Raw genomic sequence first — 21,344 nt, 5'->3', positions numbered from 1 at the left:
CATACACTGCCCACTGCTAAACAGATTACCTCTAATGAAGTGTCTAGAGCTCAGGCCGCGTCAGGCCTAATCCTGGCTGGCAGTGCGTCCCTTCGGCTGCCAAAAAAGCCGCCACCCTCTGGCCTCCTCCCGCCGTTATGCCGGCCGCCACAGTGCTTGGAGGTGCCCATCGTTAATCAGGCCGGACAGTGTGCAAGCTGACATGCAAATGTAGGTCATTGCATATGTAAATGTGTGATTAGCGAGCCGCATGCCAGAACACATTAGCTCGACTTTGCTCTCAGCATGCGCTTGTCATGCTGCTTTAGAGGCTCATGCTAACATTTGTCAAGCAACCATGCAGGGAGTGAAAGCAATGCCTCGCCCCTGTGCGGACCATCCACAACTGTCCAAACCCCTATGAACACAGTACATATTCATCTTTGTAAATGTACACTACGCAGTGTATCTATACCCCTCTGTGGCAACATATACTGTACCTCCTCTTCCTTGCTTTTACGGTAACAACCATGCAAAATTAACCATAGAAGTGGTTGATGTTAAAAAAAGTGTTCTCGAATTCCAGTTCTTCTTGCTATTCATATAGCATTCAAATAATCAAATGCACTTTTTCAATAAAACTCTTTGGATTTGACACCTAATGTTGCCTGGAACCAGGCATCTTAGATATTAGGTTGATATTGTTAAAATTACTCTGATCCAGCTTTCTCTCTTCACTGCAGTGGCAGAAAAAGAGAAATTCTGCTGCTGCACCAGATGTGTCTGTGGAAGAACAGGCTGAGAGCGTGTTGTCACATGGAAAAACAAGCTACCTCAGTGTGTTAATTGGATGGGGCAATTCTTTGGCTCACACCTTTTTTTTTCTCTTGCAGCTGTCAAGTTAGAAAGCAATGAAATTCTTAAATTGGTCACCCCTTGATCTATCCAGCCCTCCAGCATCTTGGCAAGTTGCTGTGCTTCCACCAACTAATTTATTCCTGAATTCAACCCCTTATATATCAGATAGTTTTACACAAAAATGTTGATGGATTTGACAGGTTGTCCATATATGCTGCTATTGAAGGAAATACAATCCTCCATTCAGATTGAGCTGTTGTGAGTTGATTTGATTGTTAATCTAAATGAATGAACATTTCAAGGTGATGTGTGAAGCTAAAGTTTTAACCAAAATATACAAATGCATGACATTAAATAAAGGAGCATCTAAAGGCGATTGTCATAGGATCCTAATGGAGTTTTTTGTAATGCTTAGGAGTTTGCTTGCTATGCAGCTGGTCTCTTCCGGTTTCTTACTGACTTTAACTATAAAATGCAAAGAAACTGAATGGATCTAACACATCACATGTTTAAAAAGGGCACGATTGTGCCAATTTTCTGTTCCTTTGCCGTTTTATCACAATGTAATTTGCCTTCAAGGCTGTCTCGTGGCCATCTTTGGGAAGACAACACTTTGTGTTATTATCTGTTAATCTTCGGTTGCAAGAACATTTGTGAGATTAAAGTTTTTCACAGGAAAACCCTCTAAAGGTCAACCTGCTAATTTATTTATTTATTTACTCACACCATCTCCGAGGGGCTGATTCCGGGGTTTGTTTAGATTTTTAATTTTAGAGCACAAGTGTCAAGGCGCCACACGAATTCTTGGGAAGAGCACTCGGGGCGGTTTGTCACTAACTGGTCCAGCATAAGTCACTTCAGAAGTAGGAATGTCATGCTTGCCTGATTCGTCCAGACAGTATAGAGCAAAGATTGATATTGTGCTTTGGATCCAACATGAATGGTTAAGGTTGATTCATTCCCACACTCTCTTGCCCTGACATATCACCCTAATGACACCTATCGCAAATACCCCAGAGAGCTTTGCTCCTTCTGTTGTCCAAATCCAAAAGCCCAAAATGATTGCTGTCTGATGTATATTTTGCTTTCATTTATTTTATTTTTAATTCTTTTTCAGAAAATCCAACAGGACATGGGCTATACTAATTTAGCCAATTTTGCCATTGAAAAGAAGATTGGAAGAGGACAGTTCAGTGAGGTTTATCGAGCCACATACATGCTAGATAATACACCAGTAGCTCTGAAAAAAGTTCAGGTAAGAAAATTGTATTGTTCTTCAACAATCACTGTAAAAAAAAAAAAATAAAATAAAAAGTAGCCCGATACATCCAAAATATTTTTTCAATTTGACTATATTTTATATAAAATTTAGGACTATGTATTTGCTCTGATATGGCTTAAAATTGTGATATTTAATTTTTTTTATCCTGAATAAAGCTATTTTTAACTGATTAATTAATGCTGAAATATGATAAATAGATTTGCAAAAATGTAATCAGACATTTCAAATCTATCACATTTTTTTTTTTTTTTTTTTTTTTTGCTAAAGGCTTAAAATAGGCATGTGCAATATGGAGAATTTTTTTTTAATTTTTTGATAGATATTGCAGTATGCAATTTTGAAATGTTTTTCCTTATTCACACATTTTAGATTCAAAATACCACTTTGCATGAATGATAGAGTCAGTTATTTCTTTGTGGCTTTTTGTTTTTCTTTTGTTCTTTATTCACTTACCCAATTTCTGTTCTGTTCTCTTAGAAATTGCACATGCTCATATCGCGATTTTATTGCATTGAGATTTCGTAGCCCTAGTTTAAACCAGATAAACTAGACATTCAAATCTAATGTCTTAACGCTGTCAGACTCGTAATTTGTGAGAAGTGGAAGTGTGCAAAACTAGCCAACCAGTACTGTTTAGTCTTTTTGAAACATAATTGACCAAATTAGAATTGTCTTAAGATATTTGAGATATTTATGATGTTAATGTTTATTATGATCATTAATAAAAACTTTGCAAATATACTGTAAATAAATGTCACTCAGTCCTAGTAAATTATTTTGAATCTGAGGGATGAATCCAATGTTCCAAAAGACACTTTGAGTGATTCATGTTTGGATCCCACAATGTATTATCATCCATGTTTCTTGATTAACAAAATACATACGATTCTGCAGAAACACAGAATTTGAGACCTAGACAAATATAAATATATTTAAAAAAATAGAATAATTTCTTAACGGAATTTTCCGGGATATTAGTTATAAAATCACTTATAGGTTTTACTAGTGTTGTATTGTCACAAAGTTGTAATAATGGAAATAACTTTACACTGATAAGGTTAGTAAGTGAAACTTTAAAATCATGTTAGCAGCAGGTATATTGTTTAGATCTTGTGGCTGTACTTTTAAAACAGTAACTGCAATTTTTGCTTTTAAACGAGGGACAAGTCAAAATAATTGATTGTGGTAATCAGCTTTATGCTACAAATGCTGTTGATTGTGCTTAACTTGTAGTGAATCTGGAACATTCCTTTAACTCCAAATTAATTCACTTAAATTCAAAGCCATTGGCTAAGCCATTGAGCATATTTTTGAGTTGTGAATGTTGCATAACAAAATCAATATTATAATAAAAACAAGATCAAAATAAAATATAGCTGCAAGCAGCGATGACGGGCCCAAGCATGAGGTGGCTTTTGGAAAACAATGCAAGGTGGACACTTGCATTTTGCAATTTACATTATTCTATACAATTTTGAAGCAGTTTAGGTAAATATAAGGGGACTATTTTAAAGTCTGTTGTAAGAGCCACACTTCCTGCTGCCAGTTGGTGGCATTATGACCGTGACCCAAAATAGTCACATCCATGTGATTAGCCCCCAAGACTAAACATCTCAATTTTTATCTAAATCACTCATTGCACACAGAAGATTTGTGACACTTTCTGTTTCCCATTTTTTGCCATTAATTTAATACCTCGCCATGGCAACACCGTTTGATATAGCAAAAATCTGTTCACAATTTAGCATCTTCAATGTCTTGGCATAATATTGTCTAAATGTGGTGACAGGCTCATGAATCCCCTAGGAGGAGTATTTAAAAGTTCTGAGACTGCAATATTCAAAAAATCCAAAATGGCCAACTTCCTGATGGGTGGAGCTAATAACTATAATTATGAAAGTTGTCCGACTTGATAATAACTTTATATGTACCAATTTTGGTGACTGCAGGTGAAAATTAAATACCATATTAACACCCATATTAAATGGAGTGCTACAGAGCCCCCCTACACGCCCATGCGTGAACTTTTGCCCAGCCCTAAAGGCCAACGACTCTGATGTGTGTACAAACTTTAATGAAATTTTAAGCATGCCAGGTGCCTCAAAAACACCCAAATATAGGAAGAAAGGAATAATAACAATTAATGTGTTGCCATGGCAACACTATTTAAGATATCAAATATCCCTTAACAATTTTGCATCAGCAGTGTCTTGACATTAATTTAAAGAATTTTGAAGCTATTCATGTAAACATAAGAGGGCTATTTCAGAGTCTGTCAAAAGTGCAATACTTCCTGCTGCCAGTTGGTGGCGCTATGACCATGACCCATAATAGCCACATCCATGTGATCAGCCCCCATTACCAAACATACAGCTGAATTTTCATCAAAATCACAGTGCACACGGAAGATATAAGGCACTTTCTGTTTCCCAATTTTCACCAGAATTTGATTGCTTCGCCATGACGACACTGTTCAAAATATCAAAAATCCGTTTGCAATTTAGCATCTGCAATGTCTTGGCATGATGTTGCACAAATTTTGTCACATGTTTTGTTTTTTAGTCACACAAATTTTCAGTCACATGAATCCCCTAGGAGGATTATTTAAAAGTTCAGAGCCAGAGATTTTAAGCATTCAGTGCTTGGACCCTAATAATAATGATCCTTAGAAGAACAATAGGGCCACCGCATTGTCATTGCTTGGGCCCTAATAATCCTTAGAAGAAAAATAGGGCCTCCGAATTTACAGTGCTTGGGCCCTAATAACATGGAAATCACAAAATCACTCTGAATTGTGTTAGTTTGAATTTTGCTGCATGAATATAGCTATCAGTATATTTGCATAAAATATCTACTGATGAACAGATGCAAGCATCTGATTGGCTCTTGAAACAGTGATAATTAGGATTGAATCTGTTTCTTTTTTTGCCATGTACACACATTCACAGACACAGCCAGCATAAGAAAGCACCACAGCTTCCTATGGATGTGCATAGCAGACATTCTGGAGAAATAATTGGCAAGCTCTAATTAAAAAGAATGGTGTTCTGTTACTGTCAGGATTGTATGTGTTTTTGTTCATGTCTTTTACTTTAAATTAGTTCCATGTCATGTTTGTTCCTGTTTCCTTGTCATGTGATCTTGTCATGTGTTTCCCATGTTCTTGTGTCTTGTCCTCATTGGTTCATTGTTTCATTAGGTTGTTAGCAGTCTTGTTATCTTGTTAAGAGTCCTAAGTGTTCATTGGTTATCATTGTCATGTGTTCCCAAGTCCTAGTATTTAACCCTCATGTTTGCCATTGTCCATTGTCATGTATTGTTCGTGTAATGTTGGTTCTATGATCAAGTAAAGTCAAGTCAAGTCAAGTCAAGTCAAGTCATGTTTATGTTTTGTTTCATAGTCAAGCCAAGTCATGTCAAGTTAAGTTTAGTCAAGTCTAGTTCATGTTTATGTTTTGTGTTGACGTTTGGATTCATGTTTTGGAATACACCTTGTTAATAAACTGCACTTGGGGTCATTGCACTTCGTCATCGTCTCTTCCTCTACCTGTTGTCAGCCAACGTTACAGAATACTCGACTGACCAAGATGAACCCAGCAGTTCAACTTCTTCGCCTACGCCAAGAAAACGTTTCCATTGAGGAGTATGTGGAGAACGTTTGTGCTCTGGCCAGCAGAGATTGATGAGATTGCCCTCAAGGACTGTTTTCACTTTGGACTGAATGAGCCAATCTCTTCCCTGATGCCAGGCGGTCAGAGTACCCACAGCTTGGCTCAGTATATCGACCTTGCCCTACTAATATGTGGTTCATCGTTCACTGTGGAGTCCCACGTCATGGTCGTTGAGCTTGCACCACCTTCTGCCCTGGATCCTCAGTCTGCTCCATGCCATGTCACAACCACACCTGAGCCTGCTCCATGTCATGTCACAGCCGCGCCTGAGTCTGCTCCATGCTATGTCACAGCCATGCCTCATTCTGCTCCATGCAATGTCTCAGGCTCACCTCTGGTCAACGAGCCAACGCCCACATCTGCCACGGCCAACGAACCAGCGTTGCAAGCCTCGTCCGTCCCAGAGCCAGCGTTGCAAACCTCGTCCGTTCCAGAGCCATCTCTCCCTGGGCTATTTGAGTTGGAATTGGTTCCCGCCCTTGTGCCCACCCTGAGTTCTCCTGATCAGCCGGTTCCCCCCAAGCCACTGGCTCGATCATCGCCCTCTGAGATATCCCAGACATGGAGAACTTTCGAACCTCCGACTCCGCTTAGACCCTCCGAGCCCTGGACTCTGCCTTGGCCTGTCGATCCCTCGACATCACCTCGGCTCTACGTTCCCTCAACTCCACCGCGGTCGTTCAGCCTATTGGCTTTACCGTCCCTCGTCCCTCCAGCTCCTCCTTGGTCTGTCGGTCACCTGGCTCCGCCTTGGCTCTCCGATCCTCTGGCTATGCCTCGTCTCTCCAATCCTTCAGCTCCACCGGGGACCTCTATCCCTAAGGCTCCACCTTGGTCCTCAGCCCAACAGGCTCCACCTCAGTCTTCCGATCCCCCAGCTCCACCTTGCTCCTCCAAACCTCCGGCGCCGCCTTGGTCCTCCCTGCCTCCGGCTCCACCTTGGCCCTCCGAGTCTTCGGCTACAATCCGAGTATCCAGTTCCCCATGGTTTCGCCCCTCAAGCCTCTCATGGCACCGCCTTCCATGGCTCTGCCCCTTGAGTCTCTCATGGCTCCACCCCCCACAGGCTCCGCCCTGGTCTCATGCTCCACGTCATGTTTTCTTATTTTATTTTTAAATTTTTAATTTTTTCACTTTTCTCCCAATTTGGAATGCCAAATTCCCAATGTGGTTTTAAGTCCTTGTGGTCGCGTAGTGATTCGCCTCAATCCGGGTGGCGGAGGACGAATCCCAGCTGCCTCCGCATCTGAGACCGTCAACCCGCACATCTTATCATGTGGCTAGTTGAGCGTGTTGCCACGGAGACATAGCGTGTGTGGAGGCTTCATGCCGTGGCACCGTGGCATCCACGCTCAACTCACCATGTGCCCCACTGAGAACTAACCAAATTATAGTGACCACGAGGAGGATACCCAATGTGACTCTACCCTCCCTAGCAACTGTGCCAATTTGGTTGCTTGGGAGACCTGGCTGGAGTCACTCAGCACGCCCTGGGATTCGAACTAGCGAACTCCAGGGGTGGTAGCCAGCGTCTTTACCACTGAGCTACCCAGGCCCCCCCCACCATGTTTTCACCAGACCACGCTCCACACCTTGTTTCACCATTTTCTATGTCCTGCCAAGTAAACACGTCAAGTCACCACGCCCCCAGCTCCCTCTTGAACTTTGTGTTTTTGTCGGGAGCCGCCCCTGGGGGTGGGGGGGTATGTCAGGATTGTATGTGTTTTTGTTCATGTCTTTTACTTTAAATTAGTTCCTTGCCATGTTTGTTCCTGTTTCCTTGTCATGTGATCTTGTCATGTGTTTCCCATGTTCTTGTGTCTTGTCCCCATTGGTTCATTGTTTCATGAGGTTGTTAGCTGTCTTGTTATCTTGTTAAGAGTCCTAAGTGTTCATTGGTTATCATTGTCATGTGTTCTCCCAAGTCCTAGTATTTAACCCTCATGTTTGCCATTGTCCATTGTCGAGTAGTTCGTTTAATGTTGGTTCCATGATCAAGTCAAGTCATGTCAAGTTAAGTTTAGTCAAGTCTAGTTCATGTTTTTGTTTTGTGTTTGGATTCATGTTTTGGAATACACCTTGTTAATAAACTGCACTTGGGATCATTGCACTTCGTCATCGTCTCTTCGTCTACCTGTTGCCAGCCAATGTTACAATTACCATAGCTGCTGCTTTTCTGAGATGCAACACACACACACACACACACACACACACACAGTGGTCTTTCCCGTCACTACCACTGGCTTTATTAACACTAATGATCAGCCAAAGAAGAGTTGTTATTTTTGTCATTTAAAAATGACAGGTATTAACACTTAACTCAGTGAATATATCCCATAATGCAGTGTGTTTAGGTGGCAGCCGTTTGTGCTGTGTTGATTTGAAAAAAATCACTTGTGTTCTTAATGGAAATTGGTAGGCCTATTGTATAGAAAATTCAAGTACACTTTAACACTAGAACGCATAGCCAACTTTATCCATCTGTTGAATGCATAGGTGGGTCAAACATTTACCGGGTTACAATTAGATGAATATTCTTTATACAAGTTGCTTGTTTTGTCAATAAACATACATTTTAATTAGACATGCACCGATACCAATTTTTGAAGACAGATACAAGTACCAAGTGCCTTGTTTAATGTATCAGCTGATACTGAATACTGACACGAATAGTTTTATGTCTATATATGTATGCTATTCTATTTGTATTTGATGATATCTTGATATAGACAATATTAGCATTTTCAGCACTGTAATTAAAAAATGACAATTCAGGACCGTTTTACCAGGGTGTAGTTTGATACGTTATGCACGCTTTTACGTTTGATTTGCTTTATCCTGTGTTGTTGCTGAGCTAATGCTGTGTTTCAGACAACTCGAAACTCAAATACACCTCCTGCTTGAAAATAATGACTGGAATGCCGCTTGATAGATCGATCAACACTGACCTCAGCAAGAAGCGTCATTTTCTAGATGGCAGCGACCAATGAGCATAACGTGGAGTTAGGTTTTGTGAAATGTTAAAAACTTCTAAGCATTTTTACTGCACTGAGTGTGTGAACATGCAGTATACAATAAAAATACAAGGAAATATTAAGAAGAATTGTTTGTGTATCAATCAATGCCTCAGTTTTCACCTATTTTGCTTGTGAAATAGCCACTAAATACCACTAAATAGCCAGCTAGCTAAAAAACACTCCTATATGATTTTTGGAGTCGCCTCAAACACACGTGTGCAGAGAGAGAGAAAAGCCGCATTTATCACATGAAGAGGGATGAAACTGATATTCTAGATTTAAATGGTTTAAATACCAAAATAGTTTTCATGTTTACAAATTGGTCTTGGAAGCGTCATGCACAGCATGTGCAACCATGTCATTATGTTAATGTTCTCATACTCGAATATATGAAATGATGACACCAATACCAAATGTGAGTATTTATTCTCCAGTATCGGCCCGACATGAGAAGTACCAAGTAGCATCGGTGCATCTCTACTTCAAATATAATTTGTTATATTTTAATTGGTTGAGATATCTTATTTTTGACCCACGTATGCATTCTAGGGTTAAAGCACGCACACACTTAGGGGCCATTTAGACCGAATGTGTTCTTGCTTTAAAAAAGCTAGTGCAACAAATGGAACAGATTGCAAGTGACTTCAGACACATTTTTTAAAGTTTAAGTTCTTTTAACTGAGCGCTCACCGGCTACATGCTGAAAATATAGAGACATGTGGCACAATGGTCCAAAACATCCATCTAGTGCATGTTTACATAGAAAAACAATCAAAACGCTCAGACACGCAAAAACACGTTTAGTGTTAATGGCTTCTTGGAGCTGCAGAATAGACAATATTCAATACACTTTGCAAATGACATTTTGATGGAGTGAAAATATTCCAGAAATTTGTATCAGCTCTTTATAATCTTGTACATATGGTTCAGAGCTGTCAGGGTGGTTCCACTATGGGTGACATTGCCACCTTGTGTGATTTTGAAAATTGAGCATATTTCCATATTTGTGATGCAAATATTGAGCAATCTTGTTTTTAAGCATGAAGCATATAATATTTTCTTCAGGACAACTTATCCAACAAAGAAATTGTCTGATTTTAGAATTCATCCTTGAAGTTAAGCAGGTTGCTGGTTATTTAGCTCTATTTACATTGTTTTTGCGTTGTGTTTTACCATAATCAGGACAGACATGATCAAAAAGGGATTTAATTGATATATCTAACACACTGTCTGAATTATCTTACATTTATTTGTTAAAACTAGATTGTTCGTGCTATCTTGGAAGGAATAAAGATTGTGTAATGTACACTAGTAAATAATGAACTAAAAATGAAATGAAAGTCCAGAAAGTTATTTTCCTTGTAACCACAGTGAATGGAAAAACTAGGACATTTGGGACAGGAGGGGGGTGAATGTGGTGGGGGGCAAGAGTCTGAGGGTCCAGGGTTTACCACCCTGTACCACTAATAATTTTACTTGTTTTTTTCCCCTTATGCCATAACTCTTTCTCCTTCCTCTTTCTCTCTCCCTTTTCATCTTTTGATAGATATTCGAGTTGATGGATGCCAAAGCTCGGCAAGATTGCATCAAAGAAATAGATCTCCTGAAGGTAAGAAACCAGAGAAAAGAGAGACCGACACCATGTGCCGTTATTAGGCTTTCAAAAGGTGCCTCTGCCGAGACCTGATACCAGAGAAAAGGGGGGGGGGATTCAGAGACAGAAAACAATTGATCTGGATCAGACTTGCAGCTCTCTCTCTCTCTCTCTCTATTCCTCTTCCTCCTCTCTTTTTCTGTTAGGCAAGTGCAGAACACGGTCCATTTTGTGTCGTTCCTCCAGGCCAAGATTGACTCTTTTTTTTTTCCAATGCCATAAAATATAGTTTTTATTTTGCTCAGTAATATTTGGTATAGGAAGGCGGGGAGGTAGAGGGGGGCACAACACAGCAACATCAAGGAAATTTAGCACATTCCACTATGAATCTTTTGATATTCCCTAACATCTCTCTCATCTCCATTTTCTCCTTTTTTTACTTGGTCTTTTTAAAAAAAAAATCATTTTTGTTCATCAAACCACCTTCAACAGGCTGCGGCTTGTGGTAGCACAAGCACTAACGAACAAGTTAATGACAACTCCATTAAGAGTTGACGTGAAGCTGATCAGAGATGTCTGGGTTCTCTCCGCTCTGTTTTGTCTTCATATTGCCTGTGGGATAAGAATTTGCTTAACACACACACACACACACACACACACACACACACACACACACACTCACACACACACACACACACACACACACACACACACACACACACACACACACACACACACAGTTCTCTCTCTGTTGTCATGTTAATTGCTTCAGCCCAGATCGTTGTCCAGAACCGAACCAGTTTGCTTTCCATCTCCATTTGTATGCGTCTGCTTTGAGACAGGCAAACGTCTTTCTATATAGTTCCTCTCTTGTACATAATATTAGGGCTGTCAATCAATAAAAAAAATTTAATCAAATTAATTACATGACATGCCGATTAATTAGCTCAAATTGATTGCATACATCAATATTTGTCATGAAAGGCTCCCAAATAAAAAAATTAAGGGCTATTTAAGGGTTATTATAAGGACTTTTCTATAGATGTGTCTATGTACACATGCCTCAAATGGATGCTTTTGGATTGTCTCACTTTGGTTTTTTATGAACAGTTTTTTTTTAGGTAAACATAATTTGAAATTTAGCAAAACATGTCTTGAGACAGCAAAACATGTCTCGAGAACCTGCATTCAGAGTTGCTCTCCGTCCAGCTGTGTTCAAACCAGGGTTTCCGTTAGCCGGTAATTACTGGTTTTTGACTGTTAAAACGTCCCAACGTCCCAGACAAATTGAAAATATGTTCATTGTTCAATGTCCATTGAAAATATTAACACGAAGCGACAGCAGCTCTTTTAGCTGATGCCACAAGTGTACAGCATGACGCATTACCAATTTTGACAGCGCTTCGCTACCATGGGGGTTTAAACTTTCCCAGCAGGAAAAGTTAAATGTTCCTGACTTTCTCAAACGCGACTACAGTGGGTTGTATCCCACACACTGGCAAAAGCAGCCAGCGTTATCCCCATCTTGGATGCCCGCAGTGAGCAGTTTGTCACTTCAGAATTGCATTAAACAGCCTTGCGTTGCTGTCTTCTGGAGGAGAAGGACACCAGGCTTATGTGCATCTCAAGCTGTTGAGAAACACTGCATACATTTGAATTCATGTCAGCAGCAAAATGCTTTCTTGGCTTAGAAATTAGCCAAGGCGAGAATTTATGACAAAATAACAATATAATATAATATAATATAATAAAAAAATATATATTTTTAATATTTCTTTGCGAACGAAAAGATATGTGGCAAATTGCAGTTTTGCTTTTTGCTTTGCCCTCTGTTTTTGTTTTGAATGTTTTTTTTATTTTTATTAATTTTTAATTAGATGAAAATCTTTTAATTACATTTTTTTAATGGAAAAGCAGCTATAATGAGCTAAATGTTTTTGTTCATTTTACTTGATTGTGTCATTATTATATCGCATATTATGCATAGTTCATCGAAACACCGAAATGAGATGACCAGATTTTTTCCAATTTAAACTTTATAATTCTCGGACACGTTGGCCGATGTCATGATCACCCAGAGTCCCCAGGGGATAACCGTTTGCAATGCCTGATGAAAAACCTATTGTGTTATCGTGACAGCTTTAAAACAATGTGTATTATGAAAAGCACTATACATATAAAAATAACTTGACTGGCTTCACATAAATAATAAACTTATTTATTTAAAAAAAGATCATGCATTGAAGACATGTTTTAGGAAAGTACAAGCTGAGCTCAATCGACAGCATTTGTGGCATAAAAATTAATTTTGACTCGTCTCTCCAAAAATCTGGTTTACAGTGAGGCACTTACAATGGATGTGAAGTTAAACAGCTAACTATTAATCACAGAAATTAATGCGTACAATTTTCCAGGTTATTCATAATTAATAATATTGAATTAACTTGTTAAATCAATAGTCCTAATATTAATATAAAAGGGGCGTTCCCACATACAGCAATCTACAGCGACAAAGCGACTGTAATTCATTCATTTTCAATTAGAGTTTCCAGCAACATGAGCGACAGCAAGCATTGGCAATGTCATGTGGGCTTTTCCAGCAATAAAATGAACTTGAGAAAAGTTAAACTTTTGCAAATGAGCTGCAATGATATGCAATGTCAATCAAATGCAGTGAAGACATTGGAACTCACATGGCCTGTTTGATCTGCATAAAAAACACTGATTCCAAAAATATCTTGTTTTTTCCTTTTAATACATCTAATTTGTGATCGGACTTTCAAAAACTATTGCCATTTGCGGAGATCGCAAATTATGTTAGGGCATCCAGCAGTAGGAATAACTACTAGCAAAAAAACAATAGTACAGTCAGCAACTAGGCGACCTGGTGACCACCAGCAATATCACTGTTCTATTTGTAAATGGAGCAGAAAGGAGCAAGGTGGAGTGCAGTAGAAGTTTCAAGCCTCTTGAGATATCTTCATTCCCATGGGAGGAAGGAGTAGGAAGCAGAGGTTGCTGGTGGAGAGGTCATTTGGCCAGGCGAATGCTCATCTGCACTGTGATCAGTTGGTATCGAAACACTGACATCGGTTTTGATCTTTCTACGGTGTTTCTTCTCTTCCTGTCTCTCATTTACCTTCCTTTTTAGTTCACAGTAATTTCTAGTCCACTGTTTATGAATTCAGTCATTATAACCAGCTCAACTCAAGCTGCTAATAAGCCATTTGTGTGGAAAAGAGAATCATACCTTCTACCTCAGTGGATAAAGCTAGGGAAAAATACGAAAGAGTCGCAAATCAAAATAATGAGGGAGACTGGCAGTAGTCCACCTCCCCCTGATGTATCTGCCTATTTGTTTTTCTGTCAGTTTCTATGCCTCCCCCCCCACCGTAAACAAAATTATGCTGTTATGCGGAAATGTTTTGCTCTGTCTTTGAATTTTTTTAACAACAGATATCGCTGAAGATGCTGACACAGTTGTACCATTATTTTTCCATAAACACATTTCATAACCTCCTTAGTTCATGTAATAGATCTTTTCTCTCTCTAAATCAATATGGTTCTGTCTGTAACATAACCCTCAAATATATATTAACAACTCAAGGCAAAAAAGAAACAAACAGGATTACGAAATTGCTCGCAGAACCCACAAGGTATCTCGGGTGATCGGAGTTAGCATAATATAATTGTCACTCTAATCTGCCTCGGATCACATAATATTGTTCCCAATGGAAAATGAGGGTAAAATTACAGCATTTAACATGATTAAAGTAAACATAGCGCTCGTGTTTACGCATGTTGTGCCACATTTCACGTCCGCCACGTTGGATGTGGCAGCTCGGGGCTTGGGAAAGGAGAAGCAAGAGTGAGGCTGACACCGCTGGCTGCATTCGCTACAGCTGTGTGATCCAAAAATACATCTAACAAAAGTCACGGGATGGCGACAGCGACACACACGTCCTCCCCTATATCAGCGTAGGGCATGAACATTTCTTTAATAACCCCCTCTGCCATGTCAAAGCGGATTGGGCCCGAAACCCTCCTGCTTGCGAGGGCCCTTGCCTGTCCTGCTTCTCATTGATACACTTGTTTCCTTTTATTTTCCATCCCCTCTCCCAAGTCTTGGAGGTTATGAACTGCTTCAAACTCTTTTACATTGACCAACCAACAGGAAACAACGAAAAGCTGAAGGCTTAGGCTGGAGGGAGGATCATGCCATGCACTGCTGCTGCCTGGCCGTGTATGTTAACGTCAGCCAGAGGATTATATTTGTTTGCTTTGTTCTGTTTATTAGTGCATATTGCTATGGCAAACATCACAATTATTATCGCCCATACCTAGGGTTATGGATTTGAACAAACCCCTAACCCTAAGAAAAGGGTTCATCTCTCCGCCTACATTTTTATTAAGTAATGATCAGACAATTTTCTGGTAAACGATACAAATATTCTAAGACTAAGCCATAACTATGGACCAGTACATAATAGAAACTGTTATATACTTTTTAAATATATATTTTTTTAGTTTTTTTTACTTGACCCAGTAACCAGAACACCCTAGCAATCACCTGGCAATGCTCTAGCAACTAGGGTTGGGAACCAAGAACTGGTTCTTTTGGAATAAAAAAAGCTGGTCAGTTTTTATTCCATTTTTTTTATATATCGTTGGAAAACATTTTTTTAAAACCATTAATAGTTCTGAAATGTACATCCGTCTGCCTGTGTGGATTGAACACCTTACTAAAACCCTCTGTCAGTGTTTCTTGTATTGCAATTCAGTGGTGCCACAATATCATCTACAGTGCAAAACAAACAGTGTAGCCCAATTCCTGAATGAATAGCTGTATGCAAAGCATGCAGCGCTACTGCGCGAATGAATTACTCTTAAGCCGGTTCTTTTTAGTCAACCAAAAATTGGACCGCAAGTAATTCAATTCGTCATGTCCAACTTGTGAAAATTAAATCTAAATAATTTGTGGTATTGTGTAAAATTGAATTAATGAACAAAATATCTTAATTAAAAAGTCCTATGTAAACACCTTAAAATATGAAATTATCATCATCTGGTAACAGACTGTTGAGGGCAGTAGGCTAAATACTTTATGTTTCCCATCCCTACTAGCAACCATCCAGAACACCTTAGCATCCACATTGCAATGTGTTGAAAACCACCACCAACATCCTAGCATCTTGGTGGCAAGCTTTGCAGGGGCAAGCTCCACTCACATTCTCTTCATAAAATATAAAAATCTAGTTGGAAACACCAAACACCTTGCTGCTCTGATCGAATAAACCACATCAAGACTATATCATTACAAGCTTTCTCAAGCTCCTCCATTTTTTCTTTCTTCCTTTCTTGTCTAGAATAGTTAGTAGTAGTGTAGCAATCCTACATATTACATGAACAATTGTTTACATTGTTACCTATTTTAATTTTAATTTCTGAAGTATGCTATTCGAGCCATGTGGTTTTGGCACCAGTGTAACTCGGACGGCAGACATTAATGCCTTGTTTACCTTTATACAAGCATCTCCTTTGGTTTCTGCTGCCTTCATGTTTGAAAGCTTTCCTGACCCAAAGAGTCTTATTAATATTTAAACAATCACTGATACTCTGCCTTTTTCCTCTCCCACTGTCCCTCATTTCCACAGCAATTGAATCACCCCAATGTAATTAAATACCATGCGTCATTCATTGAAGAGAATGAGCTAAATATAGTACTGGAACTTGCAGATGCTGGAGACCTCTCACAAATGATAAAGGTAGGGACACATGCTGATTTGTCAGCATTTTTTTCTTTTTCTCTCACAGGATATTTACTCCATCTTGGGTGCTGAATAACAGAATGAATATAGAATTATCACTTGGAATGCCATTATGCTTTTCTTCACATAACCTGGATGTTTAAAGTCACGAAATGCCATTTGCAAGCAATTTCACTTCTGTAATGTGAATTTCAGAGTAAATGAAGATATTCAGCATTAAAAAAAATAAATGTATGGTGGGACTTGATTTTAACCATCAGGAATGTGTAGTATCATTGAAAATAAGGTTGAAAAATAGAGGTCTTCATAAACTAGTTTCTTCTTGAATGAATCATTATTGAAAAGTTACATTGTCAATTCTGATTTCATTTTGACTAAAACAACTTTAACACAAACAACCATCATTGAGTGTGTTGACGTGCACACCAGTTCAGAAAAAAAGTGACAAAGAAAAAAAAAACCTTTGCATGTGATTGGAAATCATCAAATTTTTCTCTGCTGTTGACGTCAAAAGATAAACAGGCATGCACACAATACTTGCGCACATTAATAAGCCAGCAAGAACGCTGGTATAGGTGTTTACATGCAACACAAATTTGGGGTAATGGGCAAACATTTAGGTGCGCGATCATGTTTTCTTACACCCTCGAAGGTGTTTACATGGCCTGACATGTTGTAGGCTTATTTAGCATAATTGGAGTACGAACGTGCATGTAAATACTCAATTACTCTTTCTTGTTACATTCACAAAACAGTCATGTTCTTTTCTTTTTGGAGCCAATGGCTGCATAAATTGGCTGAAGGTATCCTGTTACAAATATTAACATAATTTGATTTTTTTTATGCTGCTTTCTTGCCACGCTGTCTTTGGAGTTATCCGAAGTAGGCAGTCCATTTTGGTCATTATTCAAAAGACATGGTTATTATATGCTCTAGCTTATAACATCCACTGAATGAGTGTTTCGATACAATCACATACTTTTCACATTATTTATTAGAATCATGTAGCTCTGTTCAGCACTTTTGATTCGCTTATCTTCCCTTTCCGTTTTCCTGACTCCTGACAAGCCCCTACAGCTCGCATTTACAACACCTGGTGCTTCAAATTTAATGGCCTGCATGTAAAAACCCCCTCTGCTAAACTTTCACCCGCATAAATAGTTCTAGGCACAAACAAAGATTTTCTGGCATTTGTGGAGGATTGCGTCGGTAAATGAGGAACAGGAAGAATTAGTATGATGACGCCTTCAACACGGCAGACTTTAATAGGCCTCATAACATGCGCCCTGTCTTCATCCAGCAAATATTCTGACCGTCAGCTGCTCCTGTCTGCTCCGCTGCACCGCCATATTTCTCTCTCGCTCTCTCACCCTCCCTCTTTTCCTCATGCAGCCCTTTAATTAGTATTATTTTTTTATTAAACAATGTCACTCCAAAGGTGTATATCAGGGCTAATCCCTGCAGCATTGTGAAACGAATAGGACTGAACATTGGGCCATATGTAAAACAGAGCCCCCTCCCCAATTCTCTCTGTCCATCGCGGAATTCAAATGAAATCAAATGGCCCCTTCATTTGCATGCACTTACAGAATATTGCATGTGCCATGTTTGCTTTTTAAAGGCACAGAGGGGGCTGCCACTCTCCCTCATTGACATCAAACAGCCCTCTGATATGCAAATAGAAAGGCAGGGGAAGAATAGATCCACCGGCTTTGTTTGGATGTGGGCCAAGGTTTTTGGGGCTCAAGACTTGCACGCTCACCGCCATTCTGATCATTTCTATGAAGAGGTACGGGTGGGGACAAGGCTCAAAATGGGCAAAGTGAGCATTTGCACAATGAACTAATAAGTCGCCCTTAAAATAACCTGCGGATCTCCTTTTTTGTTTTGTTAATACATTCCCTACCCCATTTAACTACCTTGACAAGGAGGTTTAACTCATTGCTAGTGGATCAATTATTGAGACAGCATGTGAAAAGGTCATATAATTATGAGTCGTTTTGGCTAAGCAAGCTTCATTCTGTCTTAATAATGTAACGTCATATTAATTTCTGCTTTGAAGCGAGGTCTTGCACTCAAAGAACTCAACCGATTGCACTGGATGACATGGTGCTAAAAGCTCTGAAACTTTGCATAATTCTGTAAAATTTAAAGAATGAATAACTGTTTATTTTGTGAAATACATTCTAGAATTGCCACCAATGTTTAAATACTAGTACTGTATCCATTCTAAGAAAACAAATGTTGCACTTTGATGTGAAGTAGGTAAAATATAGCACACCACACACTTCAAAAAAAGTGTTTACGGTGTTAAATAGATTTGAATACAAGTATTCAGTTTTAGACATGTAGTTCAACCAATAGATATAGCCAAAGCAAATGCTCACAAACCTTGTCTAGAGATGACTGGCATGTATATACATATTTTAATCCCTCTGTTTTAAGCCTAGTCTACACTACACTACTTAAGAGTTTGCGCCCTGTGACGTTCAGATAGTACACTTATTTTCTTCTAAATCCGCCAAAGACCCACTGTTACAGCTGTCTTTAGCGTTATCCTGTTTTAAACGGATTGCCCAAAATGCATCTTAAAATTAAGATAATGAAATTAATTCACAAACTTGCGCAGTTTATTCTTGATAACATGCCAGCAAGCATGAAAGAATGGCTTACGCTTGTTTTTTTTTAGTTTATTTGGGCTCATTTGCAAAGGAAAAAAAACATTCAGCTGAAAGGGAGGGAGATGTAGGTGATGTTTTATTTTTTTTTCTCCTGCTTCCCAATACATTGCTCTTCTCTTGCGCTCCCTTTATATTTCAATGGCTGTTGCTCATTGTTGGTCTCTTGCTCGTCGGGACAGTGTGCACACCTGTCGTCTAGATTTCAAGCTGGTTTGATATCCGTCATAGCGTCGGTGACTAGTCTCAACATGTCGCAGGAATGCGCACAATATAAGACCATTTGTCGTGGGATCTGAGACTTTTCGTTGCAGACCAGTCGGCGACTCAAAACATCAAAGGAGATGAGTTTGAGTCGTGTAGTGTATACTTGGCTTTCGGCTACGTCCCCACTCATGTTTTTGGTTGAAAACGCATTGATTTTACTTTGTGTACACCTCTCATCCACACTGCAACGGCAGTTTTCTCCACTGTAAAGGGACAGTTCCAAAAATGCTCTCTTGTACCACATACTTTTGAAATTGATGCAATTTTCAACCGAAAACATATTACTGTGTATGTGGTGTAAGATGTTAACATCTGTTAACATTCCAAAAGAGTTATGTTCTCTCTTTCATGGTTCTTACAGACATGGAAAATGTCTCGGTTACTGTCGTAACCTCCGTTCCCTGATGGAGGGAACGAGATGTTGTGTCGATGTAGTGACACTAGGGGTCACTCTTGAGAGCCCCGAACACCTCAGATCTTTGAGAAAAGGCCAATGAGAATTGGCGAGTGGAATTTGCATGCCACTCCCCCGGACATACGGGTATAAAAGGGAGCTGGAATGCAGGATTCATTCAGGTTTTGTGCTGAGGAGCTGAGACACGGTCCCGGCCATTTCAGCGGCTAGTACAGCGTTGTGGCAAGAGGGACACAACGTCTCGTTCCCTCCATCAGGGAACGGAGGTTACGACAGTAACCGAGACATTCCCCTTCTGTCACTCACTCGACGTTGTGTCGATGTAGTGACACTAGTGGTCCCTATGGAAAAACGCCACAACAGCTGAACCGTGTTACGTGATCTGCCGATGCAGGTGCAAGCAAGCTGCTGCGTGCGTAATAGCAGGTGCATCAGATTGCACGTAACCTCCCCCAACACCCCAAAAGACGTCATGTAGTTCCCCACATCCCTGAGGGGGGGAAGCGACGTAACTAGCATGGGAGCAGGCAGCCGCGGCCTTTTCTCTCTATGTTTTCTCTCCACAGAGTATTAGATTCAGCTGGGGCCATCTAACGCTATCATACGCATCGGGGAAGGTGTTCTTTTCCTTTCCTATTCTTTCAGGGGGAAAAGACCCCGTGGAGACCACATCCTGTCCAAAAGGGGAGGTCAACATGTGGCAATACGACACATGGGCTCAGCAGCCGCACATGGAAGAGGCACGGTGGTAGGTCCCGCCACGAAAAGGGGGGGGTAACTCTACAAACACAGCGACCGGGGGCAGAGAGAGCTCTGCCCAAGGGAGATGTGGGTCCGCCGACAGGGAGACCATACCGCAGAATATACATCACAGGGGTTACCGGAGTAATCGGCACCTGTGGAGCACCTATCCCAGTACAGGGCATATTAGACCCCATAGTGGGGCTGGCTGCGAACTCCTCCGCCGAGTTCTTGAACCATAGGGCTAGGGAGGAAGGACATCCAGGGTCCACGACTTTGTGAACTCGACTGGGGGTAAAAGCGCACATTTTCACCTCAGGGGAGGGGAAAGGCGCTGTACGCAAGTGATACACCCAGCCAGCTGTTCCGTATTACCGAACTCTACCTGTTCGTACCTGAAAGAACACGGGACGAAACCGGCTCAACCCGGAGATTGTAAAATCTCGCAAAAGTATTGGGTGTTGCCCAGCCCACTGCTCTGCAGATGTCTGCTAGAGAGGTGCCATTGGTCAGTGCCCACGAGGATGCCACACCCCTTGTAGAGTGTGCTCGAACCCGCAAGGGGGCGATCCAAGTAGGTGTGCAAAGCACGCACCGGACATAGCAACGACAGGGCTGGGTCTGCCTCCTCCCGGGGCAGCGCTTGCAGGTTCACCACCTGATCCCTGAAGGGGGTCGTGGGAACCTTGGGCACATAGCACAGTCGGGGTCTCAGGATCACGCAAGAATCTGCCGAACTGAACTACAGGCAAGTGTCGCTGACAGAGAACGCTTGCAGGTCCCCCACCCTCTTGATGGAGGTGAGCGCAATCAGGAAGGCCATCTTTAAGGAGAGGGCTTTCAGCTCGACTGACTCTAGCGGCTCAAATGGGGCTCTTCGAAGGCCCAGGAGGACCACGGTGAGATCCCATGAGGGGAAGAGGCATGGCCTCAGCTGCCCCTCCAGCCTCTCCTGCAGAAATGAAAGCACTGACCTGACTGCGCATCTCTGGGGGTCTTCGGCTCGGGAAGAACACCAATTTGCGAATAAGCGCCACTTTAAGGCATAAAGCTGCCTGGTAGAGGGAGCTCTGG

The 21,344-nt window shown here is 40.6% G+C and overlaps 1 protein-coding gene across 1 annotated transcript in view; it reads left to right on the top strand.

The window, feature by feature from the left end:
• nek7 (NIMA-related kinase 7) overlaps positions 1 to 21,344 on the top strand; it is a 98,544-nt gene that overhangs the window by 41,800 nt on the left and 35,400 nt on the right. The window contains exons 3-5 of the mRNA XM_051693827.1: positions 1,955 to 2,092; positions 10,354 to 10,416; positions 16,056 to 16,166. Of these exons, the coding sequence (XP_051549787.1) occupies positions 1,955 to 2,092; positions 10,354 to 10,416; positions 16,056 to 16,166 (312 nt within the window). The remainder of the gene's footprint in view (positions 1 to 1,954; positions 2,093 to 10,353; positions 10,417 to 16,055; positions 16,167 to 21,344) is intronic.

Source organism: Myxocyprinus asiaticus, chromosome 49, assembly GCF_019703515.2.
Source record: "Myxocyprinus asiaticus isolate MX2 ecotype Aquarium Trade chromosome 49, UBuf_Myxa_2, whole genome shotgun sequence".
NCBI lineage: Eukaryota > Metazoa > Chordata > Actinopteri > Cypriniformes > Catostomidae > Myxocyprinus > Myxocyprinus asiaticus.
This window is presented reverse-complemented; position numbering and strand designations above follow the sequence as displayed.